Source organism: Anguilla rostrata, chromosome 9 (genome assembly GCF_018555375.3).
Source record: "Anguilla rostrata isolate EN2019 chromosome 9, ASM1855537v3, whole genome shotgun sequence".
Classification (NCBI taxonomy): domain Eukaryota; kingdom Metazoa; phylum Chordata; class Actinopteri; order Anguilliformes; family Anguillidae; genus Anguilla; species Anguilla rostrata.
Genome location: NC_057941.1, coordinates 45,459,003 through 45,471,968, shown reverse-complemented (window position 1 = coordinate 45,471,968; position 12,966 = coordinate 45,459,003). Strand labels below are relative to the sequence as shown.

Genomic DNA, 12,966 nt, shown 5'->3' with positions numbered 1-12,966 from the left:
TCATATTTAACCCCCTTTCATCTGTTTAGTCCTCGGTAAAAATTTGAAAACTCTGCTGCAGATACCTGAAAAAATTCAGCAAATATTTGTACAAATTAAAATGCACAATTAATGGAAGACTTGATCTGAAAATTGGTGAAAATACGTATTTGTCGTCAGTTATATGCAGGGACTTTTCTAAAGAGTTCATTTCACATAATGTATCAATCACAAGTTGTGTAGTGCCTTACAAAAGTATTCAGACATCTGGCCAGTTTTTGAGCTTTTGCTGGATTACAAACTATTGCAATTGATATTTTGATCGATGTAGTACATTTACTTAAAAATTAAATGTGAATGTCATAAATGTATCCATACATATGACCTCTGACCCCCAAGCCAGGGAGGGTTGGGATACAGCCAGCCGATTGCAGGGGATCAGGCCACCGGACCAAGAACGTATGGTAAGGATGGGAAAGTATCCCCTCCCCCCGCTTTATTTCTAATTACAGGCTGATGTCAGTGTTCTTAATCCAGGGACATGGCGGCGAGCCAGGTGCTGTTGAGGTATTCCATAAAGCACACCTCCTTTGGCAGCCTTCCAAGAAGGCATGTTCCTAATTGTCCTCATAAAGTAAAGCCCTAGAGTCCTGCCAGCATCTCAACTAATGGGGAGGGGGGGGGGGGGGGGGGGGGGGTTGGGGGGGGTGTTCGTGCTAAACATATCGCACGGCATGTTTCCCCGTAAGAGTAATGGGTAGCTATAAGGGAAAAGGGTACGAGTATTTGATGCCCCATCTATGTAATGAGCTTTGCATTACCAGGTCATTCAAAGTGGGGGGGGGGCGGTGGGGCTAAAGTTATCTGTATGTACAAACACCTTCCACTGTCTGCTGTGGGAGTAGGGGCCAGCACCCCACTGCTTTCCTGATACTCCAAAGCCTGCTGGTCAGTTAGGAGGAGGGAGGATGCGCTGCAGAGCGCAGCGTGCTGAGCGCAGGCCCGACTCTGAGGAGACCCCTCGCTGTTGCAGCATGTTGCATACCGTTCGCTAACGCCAGAGCTTCCATATTCCTCTGGGGCGCTCGAGCGATGGGCTGAAACACATCAGTTCAGCTGCCTCTCTCTCTCTCTCTCTCTCTTTCTCGCTGGAAAACCATCAGAGTAATTTACAGGAGCAACGTGTCGTTGAAAGGCGTCCTCTGTGCTGCAGAGTTTAGGGAATTAGCGCTGTGGATCGGAATCTGCCAGGGCGTTTTTTTTTGTTGTTTTTTTAAAAATCATCTAACAACAAAAGTGAGAGCTGGTGATGCTGAGGTGTTGGTATAATAAAGCTCTTGTAAAATAGCCTCCTAAGTCTGTTTGCGTTCAGGGCGTGGACGGTGTATAATTGATTGCACTTTAAATCAAACTTGCCCCCGAGCCCCGAAAGGCTTCTCTACATGTTCCTGAGATATCTGCGCCTGCAGGGCAGACGCTGGCCCCCCTTTCAGCCCATACCTTTTGAGTGACACCGGCAGCGGCGGCAGCCAATCGGAGCGCGGGGTTCCCCCCTGCCCCCGTCACCCCTGAGGTATATAAAGACGCCCGGGCCGCCCGGAGAGAGCCTGTCTGCTCGGGAGAAGTTCAAGTTCAGACACCCGGACGCTGGGACTGAAGGCGGCATGTCAGAGGCAAGCATAAAGATCACGGGGCGGTCGGTCAGGCACGGGGCCGTGTACGGGGGCAACCGGCTCTTCTCGTCCGGCCGGAGCAGCGGGGGCATGGGGCTGGCCATGTCCAGGTCGGTGGGGATGGGAGGAGGAGGAGGAGGAGGGGTGGTGGACTCGGCCTGAGAGGGGGCCTCGGGTTGGGCTTGGGGCTGGGCGGCGGCTTGGGGCTGGGCGGGGGTGGCGGCGGCGGCGGCGGCGGTCTGGGGCTGGGTCTGGGTCTGGGCGGCGGCGGCGGCGGCGGCGGCGGGCTGGGCCTGGGCGGCGGGCTGGGCCTCGGGGGCGGAGCCGGCGGCAGGCTGGCTGGGTTCCGGGCCGGTGTGGCCCCGCTGAGGGCCCGGCTGGCGGGACGCATCTTCAAGATCGGGGGGTACGGCTTCAACCCGTCCTTCCTCACCACCACCACCACCGTGGATGCCGGCATCAGCCCCGTGCCCATCCTGGACCCCTCCCTCCCGTCTGTGGACACAGTGCAGGTCACCCGCTTGAAGGAGAAGGAGGAGCTGCAGGCCCTCAATGACAAATTCGCCACCTTCATCGACAAGGTACGCTCCTCATCCTCTTCTGACTTCAACCCGCGCGGCACTTGGCTGAAGCTCTAAATCTGAGGCTTATTTCCCTTTAAACGCCGTCCAGGAGAACTCCTGAGATAAGGCAAAATCCGGGTTTTAAATTATTTATCCACCAAAAGTTTTAAATAAAACTTTGGCTGCTCAAAGCTTATTTTGCTGTCTGTGGCCGCAATTAATTCTATAGAGTTATTTCGCGCTTGCAGAATTTGTAAAATGAGCTACAAAAATAACAAGAAATAATAATTAATGTCGTTCCTGTGTATGATGTTAAGTGAGCCCAGTATCTGTCGAATCCAAACATTGCTCTTAAATAAGTATTTCGCCAGAATCAATACCTAATGGTGGTCTATTCTTGCGATCAATTAATCTTTCAGGCAGAAATAATTCCTTGAATGCAATTTAAATCTTCCCCAATTTATTCTTCAAATGTCTTCCAGGCATGGTTTGATTAATCACTACATCATTTGTTTCTGGTATTATGGTATTATTTCAATAGTTTAGCTGACCTCAATTATTCTTTCAAACATTATGTTCAAACAGTTGTCTTATCCATAACACTGTGTCTTGATGTGTAGTAGTACAAGGCCACTTCAAACACAGCTCCCCTCCTTCCAAAGCATTTCAGAGACCCACAATAAGCTTGCCTTTTTCCCGCAGGTTAGAACAAAAGGTGTATGTTTTAGGAGATGGCAAAGCAATTTTTTTTTGGATTATACACCAGTCGCCAATTTCACTTTAATGCTACCATCTCAGAAACAGCTCTCGCCTAGAAACCTTTAAATAAAACTGTCACCCCGCGAGCGCGTTTAATAAAAAGAGCTGAGGAGATGCCCCAGCTGCTGCGAGAAATATCGTGATGCACAACAGACGCCGAACTGACAGTGATTGCACCAACCATTTTCCATCTACGAAAAATGAAAACCGTTGAATTGCTCTGCAGGCAATCTTATCATCAGCTCTACCAGACATCCATCCATCCATTCCTCCAGGATTTTCCAGAGAAGACCAAAGCTTTTAAAAAAAAATAATATAACTGCATTTTAAATTGGGTTGGATTCTTTGCTCAGTCTTGAATAGACCCTATACATGACTGAGGTTAATAGCGGTGGAAATTAAATACCGTCATCTAACACCCATATCAGGATGCAACGTAATATTTAATACACACGTAAATGAAAATATTTCCAAATTGTGATGTTAAATGACAGATATCGTTTAATATCACAATTTGGAAATATTTTCATATCAATGTATTGCATTATAAAGGATGTTAAAACCAGAGTAGGCTGTTGTTATCTAGCTTAAAATTTATTGACAGACAAAAATGGCAAAAAATTGTTTTCTGGGAGACATGGAGTAAATTTCAGGAATAGGAGAAGCACTAGGGGGGTGTGGTGGGACAGGGCGTGTCATCCTGACATCCTGGGGGCGTGGCTTAAGTGAGACTTGAGCAGTGTGAACTTACAAAACATCTAAACATAAACAAAATATATATTCCAAAAAGGAGAAATATTTACAGCTTAATTTTTCTGAAACTTCTTTGGTCCCAGATAGGACACCCCTGCGTGAAAGGTGCTCGTGAAAAAAAGTTTGCCGGCTTTCCCAAAAAACACTCACTCTGCTGTTCCCCTCTCCCGTGAGACAGGCCCGCACCCTCGAGCAGCAGAACGCCATCCTGAAGGCAAAGATCTCCATGTTCACCAACCCGGACCAGGGCGGCCCCGCCAGCACGTCCATCCTCCTCACCTCCGCCATCGGATCCTACAAGACCCAGATCGACAGCCTGACGGCCACCAAGGAGGCCATCATCGCCGAGATCGAGCACTACAAGGGCATCATCGAAGACGTCCAGTCCAGGTGCGTTACCTCCTGTCCTTTTTCCCTTTGTTTATCGATAAAGACCAGCAAGACTTCAGTATAGCTTTCCCACAAGAATCCATCAGCTCAAAATGTGTTTTTTTGATGTTGACATATATAGATATATTTCATGAATTGCGTGGTGCGCAGCAATATCTTGTATCTTGTGTATCATGCGGCAATGTCCATTTTGAGTGATTGTTCTGTTGCCTTTTGTGTTGAAAAGGTACGAAGAGGAGGCATCACAGACCAAGAATCTAGAAATTGATTGGACGACCTTGAAAGAAGTATGTTTATTTCACCATAAGAGCACTCAGGAGAAATCATGTTCTATTTGATTCTGAGTTTTGTCAGTGTTTGCCTAAAATATACCCGTGCACATCTGCAGGAGGTCGACAATCTCTACCTGACCATTTTTGAGCTTCAAACCAGCATCGGGGGACTGGAAGATCAGATAGCTCTTTCCAAGCAAGTGTATGACGCTGTAAGTAACTTTTAAATACCGAGAGAGGAATGCATGTGCTTCAACCTGCCGTAGAAACGACATCCAAAGAAATACAGTCTCTTCCTGTCTCTTCATGTTTCTGTTACTGTTACGGACTGACCAGCCCATTCCTGCCTCTTTGAGTTTCTGCCATTTCATTGCTTAGCAATGGAAGTGAAAACCATTCATTCACTGTTTACATTGGCCCCATAACAGTCTTACTAAATCCCTCTTGATCGTCATGTTGTTTTTGGATCAATAGGTTGTTACTGTCTTTTTATTGCAACCTAGAACCCCATAAGGGCACTATTCAAATCCCACATATAAGATATAAGGTATATTTTTGGCTATGCAAACAATGTGCAACATAAGAATTTCAGTTACTGACATTTATATATGTTTACAGATGCATGTATAGTACTATACAAAACCCACATGTGAATATATGAGGTTAATATTGATGCTTCATCTTTTGTGATTTTTATAGTTACCTTAAACAATGGGCCTGATTCTCAGCAATTGTGGAGTCTAACATTACACCTGTTAATGGCAACTACGCATTTTAAAAATATGTATTATCTAGATGACGTCATCTACTATGACATAATCTACTGAAAATATCTGAAAACCAAAAGGCAGTCAAAGGTTTCTGACTTGCACAAATAGGCACAACCCATACTTTTTATAGTCCTGCTGGCCTGTCAACAATGAGATTCACTTCCTTTGAACAGCAAGTTAAAAGGCGGCATCTTCAGGTTCGGTCATCTAGTGGAGGGAAAAAAGTCTTAAGCTTCAGTGTTCTTGATCTGCACTGTACCAGAAAAGGGGTGACGTTGTTCCCAAAGCCTCCTTGAGATTCTGCCTCGGTTAAGCTCTCCTCCGCGCTATTAAAATGTCTTTCCATCAATCACGGAAATTCAAATTACCTGAAAGCCTCTCTGCACTCTCGTCTGGCTGCTTCGGCTAAAATCAATCAGGTGACCACGGCGCATGCTAATGAAGCTATCGGCGGGGAGAAGCCATTCGAGTGCCTCTCATTACACACGTCAGACTACGTGACTTTCTTTCAAGTGCACCGCGACTCACCTTCGTCTTCGTCTCACAAGGCTTGATTAAGAAGAGCCAAATCAGATTTTTGCTCGTGAAGTAAAGGGACAGGGTAATTTCGGCTACCTGGCATCTGCTGTAATTACAGACTAGGTTTCCCCATTCGAAGGAGAAGCTTTCTGTTGGCTGTTCCCACGTGTACGCATGAACGTACCTAAATATCAGCACTCAACAGACGCAATTACATTTTCTCAAGATTACACATTTACACACAATCCATTAATCCAGTTGGATATTTCTGCCGAAGCAATTCAAGTTGAGTACCCTCCTCAAGGGTACAACAGCAGTGCCTCGTTTGAAAATAACCCCCCAACTGTTGAGTTACAAGCCAAGTTCCCAAACCATGATACCACACTACCAGCGCAACGTACAATTACACAGTCTTACTTGCAATGAAGACGCCAAAGCAGGGCTCAGTACGAATGCCGAATAGATTTGACATACATTCGCTCAAACGCTGTAGCTACGTTTTTTTAGAAGGGCCTCGTTCCGGGCAACGTGCAATCATTGATCCCCAGTGTTGACAGACGCCCAAACCTGCGGGTTGCATTTTCGCTACACCCTGGTGACGTCCGGACTGTTTCTGCCCCCCCCCCCCCGCAGAAAGTGAAGGAGGTGAGGAACATCGTGACTGGCAGCGTGAAGTCGGCCTTCTCCATCTCGGTGGACAACGCGGCCCAAGCGCAGGACCTGACCACGGCGCTGGCGGAGGTGAAAAACCACTACGAAGCCCTGGCCCAGCGCAGCAAGCAGGACGCCCTCGTCTCAGTCCAGGACAGCGTACGTATGCTTTTTCATACTCACTTGCACGCGACACCGCATTGCCGTTATTCAACAGATGTCCTTATTCGGAGTTTCGTTGGAGAACGGAACTGCAGTCGCCTGATTTATCTGAGCAAGAGTGCCAAACTTGGCTTACGGCAGTCCCTGACTAGCAAGCACACATGCAACGGCATGCAGCATACTTACACTCTCAAAAACCCTCCCTGTGGCATTAATTTTCTGCTTCTGCTCTTCATTAGTTGCACAAAATGGACCTTATTGTACTGCGAAATTGTCAGTATTGCAGACATAAACGTCAGCCACAGCTTGAGTGAGTTTATTACTCAAGCCATTCCCACAGATATTTTTAGTCTTCCTCTTTAAATCTCTATTAGACCTTGGTTAAATGCATAGTTGAAACACTAACCACTCAGATGCCGGTTGAACTCCTCTAGATTTCAGACAGTTTTAAATACATATTTTCATCAATACCCCGTTCTACTTTCATATAATTGCATGCGTTGATATCACATGTTAAATATATTTCTGACGTAGGTCTGCGCTTTGCAACTGAATTAGCGTGACTTACTCGACAGTTTCCTCGATTTTCCTGTCATAGATGTGCGTGATCATTTTCTCTCCACACAATTTCACGCCCATAGGCTACAGAAGACATCTAATGCCGGTTCTGCCTCCAAACAGAGGCTGAGATGTCATAGTCGTGTGTAAATGTAGCCCCTGGCTCTCTTGTTAAAGGAGTTAGGCAGCCCTTGACTTTCAGAGCACGGTGAACGCGAGTGCATCTCTCCATATCCGTCATTGCACCAGTTCTGCGTAAACCTCTCGCATCCAAGTGGACATTTGCGGTACTGCACCAACTGCAAAACAGCTCCCCCCAAAAAAGTTATTCAATATATTGTGCCAGTGCCAGGTCAAAAATAAATCCAGGATCAAAACAAATGAAAAAACACAAGAAACTGTAATGGAGAACAGGTCACCCCTTCATGTTTTCCTTGGTATTTATCATTTTGGACCTATTGAATTGGAAATGGGATATTGTTATTACACTGAACAGAACCAAGAACCCCAGACTCCACAGCAAATCATGATAATTGGTAAATCCAGCTGCTCACCATGTGAAGAATGTTCATCTAGTTTCAGTATACAATTGATATGCATCGATGCGTTTTGTCTGTAACAGTTCAGTTGTCATCTGTCACACCATGTCCATCCAGTACATGCAGCTGCGGGGGGTCCTCATTCAGTTACTTGGCTGATGCCACACACACACGCACGCACACGTAGACGCAAGCTGACTTTTATTTTGCACTATTGCAGATCTCCATGATGTCGCTAACATCCCAGCCCAATACCCAGACCCTCACCACAACAAAGGAGGAGCTGCGTCTGTACAAGCTGCAGATCGACTCTGTGCAGCGGGAGATCGAGAGGCTGAAGGGGCTGGTGAGTGTGAGCGCGGGCGCGAGAACGCGGGCGTGAGAGAGCAGCGCGAGGCGGCTTCGCAGCAGAGCGCGTCGACGCAAACTCCGATTAAAGACGTCCCTGGTTAATTAACACGATGATGCGCGAGGTAGCACGCAGAACGCATTTCCGAAAGCGAGCGCTTCTGCTAACATGCGTCTGTGAGGAGACGCTGCGTCTGCAGCAGCGGCGATAACTAGTGAGCATCACGTCAGTATTTTAACAGGGCGACGCTGGCGCAATTGAAAGAGCTTATTTGCTGCCGCCGTAAGGCTGACTTGCGCATTTTTTTTAAAAAAGGGGAAGCGGCCAATGGCGACTTGCGAATTCGGCCCGTTTGCAAGCCTTTGTGACCTTTGACCTGTGCCCTCGCCGCAGAACGCCCAGCTGGAGTCTCAGGTGGATGAGGCGGAGTCTCACTCCAGCACACACACAGAGACCTACCAGGACCAGGTGACGACCCTCAAGGTCCAGCTGGATGACATCAGAAAGGTAAACCAGTGGTCCCCCTGAGACAGCACTCTGTGTTCTCTGGTATGGCGAGCTCTACTGTAGATACACTATAGCACTCCTTTGCTGTACTTCTGTAGTGTGGTGCATCAAAACTGGTCAGGGTTCAGCACTCAAGCATCAAGTTAAGGAAAGCAGTATCCTCGTAAATAATTACCAGATTAATTTTATTGTATTTATTTATTTAGTTTATTTAAGAAGGGACAGTGCATATTAATCAACAACAAATGTAAATGTGCCAGATTTAGCCAAAAGGCTAATTTTCATCGGCAGTCCCTGGCCAAAGTGTTATAAAAAGGCTTCCTAAAAAGATAAAAGATAAAGGGGTACCAGTAGGTGAGCTTCAGTCTTACACAGACCTCTGCCTGGGAGGGCTAGTCCATCATCCAGCCTTAGCCTCTGCGCTGGCCAGATTGTGCGGACCAAATTATCTGGAATAGCTACATTGAACATGGTAGCTTGTTGCTCCAACAACAAAGAGACTGAATGGATAATAGATATTTGCTTAGAAGTTCAACAATGCTTCACAAAAAACATTTATACTGCATATTATCCCAGAATGCAGTTGTGCTTTCTATGTGGGCACCCGGTCTTAGGTGATGTTTGACACCACATTAATCATGGTTATTTCGAGCACACCTTTTTACCTCTTAATGTGTACACAAAATGTTTTAGGGAGGTGGAGGGAGCATCGCTGGTCTAAATAGGAGCAACCTTTTAGTTATTTTTAAGCCTTTTAATATTTCAGCTGGAGAAGGCACTCTCCCTTTCCGTTGCTCTTTAAATTACAGCTGAATTAATTTCCGATTCCGTGCTGCAAGTGTTTTGGGGTTATGCAGGTGACTTTGCTGGTGACGGTAGTATCCTGTGGTAAGCTTACGGCTCAAATTGTACGCATCGACTGGTCATCGGAGTACGAGGAACGCGCGGACGTGTATTGACCTTGTGGGCCGAATGTAACCCACCTCCATAATCCACCTGTCAGGTCTGTTTGCGGGCTCAAACACTCGCTTTTACCTGAACTAAACGCAGGACCCTTCCCTTCCAGCAAATCACTCAGTACGGGCAAGAGTACCAGGAACTCCTCGCCAGCAAAATGTCCCTGGATGTTGAAATCACTGCTTACAAGAAACTCCTGGACAGTGAGGAGACAAGGTGAGTGCGCTTATTTAGTAGATGACCATAAACTACATTCCCGCACCTTTATATCAAATATATAGGGCTACGTGCTTTATGAAGTACCCTTAGTTTGTTAAATGGTGCGACAGTCATGGTCCACTCGGGACCTGTACCTGTAGGCTTTGTCACAGGCTCATAGCTTCCTGGTAAATTATGAAGTTCCTTAAGCACTGCAGGAAAGGCACACGTCTTACAAATCAGAACACATTTATATTGTCCTCTTCTGATAAATCGACACCATCGCTGAGGGCAGCATTATAATGGTCATTCGGTTACATGTCCAGGTTTATGCCTCTAACGCAGCGCCTGTCTGCCTTTCGTCTAGGCTGAAGTCGGGAGGCGGAGTCACGGTGCACATGTCCAAGACTGCCGTCATGGGCGGGGGCGGGGGCGGAGGCGGAGGCGGGGGCGGGGGCGGGGGCGGGGGCGGAGCTGGCCTTGCCCTTGCAGCCGGAGGTGGCGGACTGGGAGGCGGATACGGAGGCGGACTGGGACTGGGAGGCGGATACGGAGGCGGATACGGAGGCGGACTGGGACTGGGAGGCGGATACGGAGGCGGACTGGGCGGCGGATACGGCGGCGGCGGCGGCTTAGGCCTGGGGGGCTACGGGCTGGGCCTGAGCTTGGGCGGCGGCGGCGGCGGCGGCTACGGCGGAGGGGGGCTCGGCTACGGCTCGGCCTCCTTCGGCGGCGGCGGCAGCAGCTACTTGTCCAGCAGCACGCGTGAGTAGAGCTCAGGCTCTCCCGCTTTCCCTCCGAAAATACCGCCACTGGCGCAGCGCGGGTCGCGTCCGCCACGCGCTTCTATGCCAAAGCCTGGAGATTCACACAGAGTGCCTGTTAGGAGGATGGCAAGGCATTTATATCAGTCACAGTAACAGATGTGTGAAAGTCACTCAGTTCCTCTACCACCCCCCCCCCCCCCACACACACACACACACCTTCCCTGAGGGAAAACCAGCCAGGCGTTTTGTTCTAAATTGATGCCTTAATGGCAAACCTGCAGCTATTTGGGATAATCCCCTCGTAGAGCAGCACAAGGTGTCTGTCAAACAAGCCAACAAAAAATAAAGAAATGTTGAAAAAGGACACCGAAACGCTGGGTTAACCTGACCCGCGGCCTTCCTTTCCTCCTTCCCAGTGTCCACCAGCTACTGATGAAACGCGCGCGGATCACGGATCACGGATGACTGCACGGACCTCGACGGCTTACCTGCAACGCCTCTGGCTTTCACCACTGGAAGACAACGAGAGAGAGAGAGAGAGAGAGAGAGAGAGAGATAGAGGGAGAGAGACAACCCAAGCCACAAAGAACCACGCCTCGAAATTCGCTTTTTTTATTTTTTTTCATCTCGCCGCCTGTGCGCCTTTCTCTTCTCTCTCTGACGCTTCCTCCTGCAAAAGAAAGGCTGCAGAAAAATGTTGTGTGTTTCCTTCACGCCTGGTCTCTCCTGCTTCTTTCGGCTCAGTGGCTCACGTGGACCATTCAGGGAGGAGTGAGATTTACAGCAATTAATAACCAAAGCTTTTTAGTCTGTATATATTACCCGAAATGCTAAAACTATTAAAAAAAAGCACCATTAAAAGTAAACACTGATACTTCGGTCAATAGGATGGACCCACACGCCCCAAATATGTTTCATTTGGTTAACGTCCACTTCAGTTACTCCCTGCCCACGAAATGGAAATGCTTACCCAGAACCACAAAAATAAATTTTGTCTGTTTAAAAATAAGCTGTGGCGTCATTAGTATTGTTTTTTTGTTTTTTTTAACTGTGAAATAAACTATGTTTCGTTCCTGTGAGCCGTCCAACACAGCACACAAAAACCAGGCTGTTCTGACCACCACTTTCACATGATCAAAAAAAGAAATAAAGCCAACTGAAAATGTGCCCATTTTCACATACCGTTAAAAGTGCAGAAAACAAGACCAGTTCAAGTCACTCCCAATTACAATTGCTGCCTTTAATGTAGTGGGGAATGAGGAATGAGTCTTCTATAACACTAGTTAGTATATACAGTTGAGGCCAAAAGTTTACATACACATAGGCTAAAGATATTCAAACTCAGTTTTTCACAACTTCAACTTTCACGAATTGCGAACCTCCACAAGTCTGGTTCCTCCTTAGGAGCAATTTCCAAAAAAATGAAGGTACCACAAGCATCTGTAAGATTATATGCAAATATAAAAATCTCGGGACCACACAGACACTGCATTGTTCAGGAAGGAGGCACAAATTAACTCCCAGGGCTGAATGAACTTTGATCCACAAGGTTCAACTGAACCCCAAGACAACAACAAAGGAACTGGTGAAGGAGTTGGAGGCATCAAGTACCAAAGTATCTACATTCACCATTAAGAGAATCCTACATCACCATGGCCTGAAAAGCCCCTACTCCAAGACCGGCATAGAAAAGCCAGAATTAAGTTTGCAGGTGATCACCAGTACGAAGACCTAGCCTTTTGGAGGAGTGTTCTCTGGTCAGATGAAACAAAAATTGGCCAAATGTTTGGCCATAATGATCAGCGTTGTGTGTGGAAGAAAAGGGGTGAGGTGTTTAATTCGAAGAACACCATCCCAACCCTGAAGCACGGGGGTGGCCGCATCATGTTGTGGGGGTGTTTTGCTGGAAAAGGGACTGGTGCACTTCAGAAAATAGATGGCATCATGAGGAAGAAGGATTATCTAGAAATACTGAAGCAACACCTCAAGACATCAGCTAGAAAGTTAAAACTTGGTAACAACTGGGTCTTCCAGCAGGACAATTATCCTAAGCATACCTCCAAAGTTGTAACAAAATGGCTTAAAGACAACAAAGTGAAAGTATTGGAGTGGCCATCACAAATCCCTGACCTGAATCCCACTGAAAAAATTTGGACTGAACTGAGAAAGTGTGTCCAAGCAAGGTGAAAGAATGGGCAATGATTCTGGCATTATTCCAGTATTGTGAGAAGGCTGTGGAAGGCTACCTCAAGCGTTTGATTCAAGTTAAGCAATTAAAAAGCAAGTATAAGTGCGTTTGCCTGTGGTTTCACAACACTGATGGCAATCCTGCAATCGAAACGTTTGTCGCTACATTCTTTTGCACTAAGCACTTATTGCACTTTCAATAGCGTGATTAAATAAAATATTTATATTTTTGCAGCCATTTCCTAAACAGTTTTCCTTTTATTTATTCTGCACCGCGTGAGTCCCCTCCCCTAGCCTCGCTTGTCTAATGTGACCTCCGCACCTGCAACTAATCAACATAACGACAGTTAGGCCCAGCAGCATATCCAATGCTACTGCTCTTCATTAACACAATTTTAATAGTCAGAACAGCA

The 12,966-nt window shown here is 46.9% G+C and overlaps 1 protein-coding gene across 1 annotated transcript; it reads left to right on the top strand.

Moving 5' to 3' along the window:
• The first annotated feature begins 1,565 nt into the window (after nt 1-1,565).
• On the top strand, nt 1,566-11,375 carry si:dkey-183i3.5 (uncharacterized protein LOC566445 homolog). The gene is given in 11 exon segments (XM_064352424.1): nt 1,566-1,793; nt 1,796-2,233; nt 3,906-4,117; nt 4,344-4,404; nt 4,506-4,601; nt 6,312-6,488; nt 7,809-7,934; nt 8,331-8,444; nt 9,511-9,617; nt 9,967-10,364; nt 10,783-11,375. Coding segments are annotated over 11 exon segments (1,896 nt in total). The 5' UTR covers nt 1,566-1,643; the 3' UTR covers nt 10,800-11,375.
• The last annotated feature ends 1,591 nt before the right edge of the window (nt 11,376-12,966 follow it).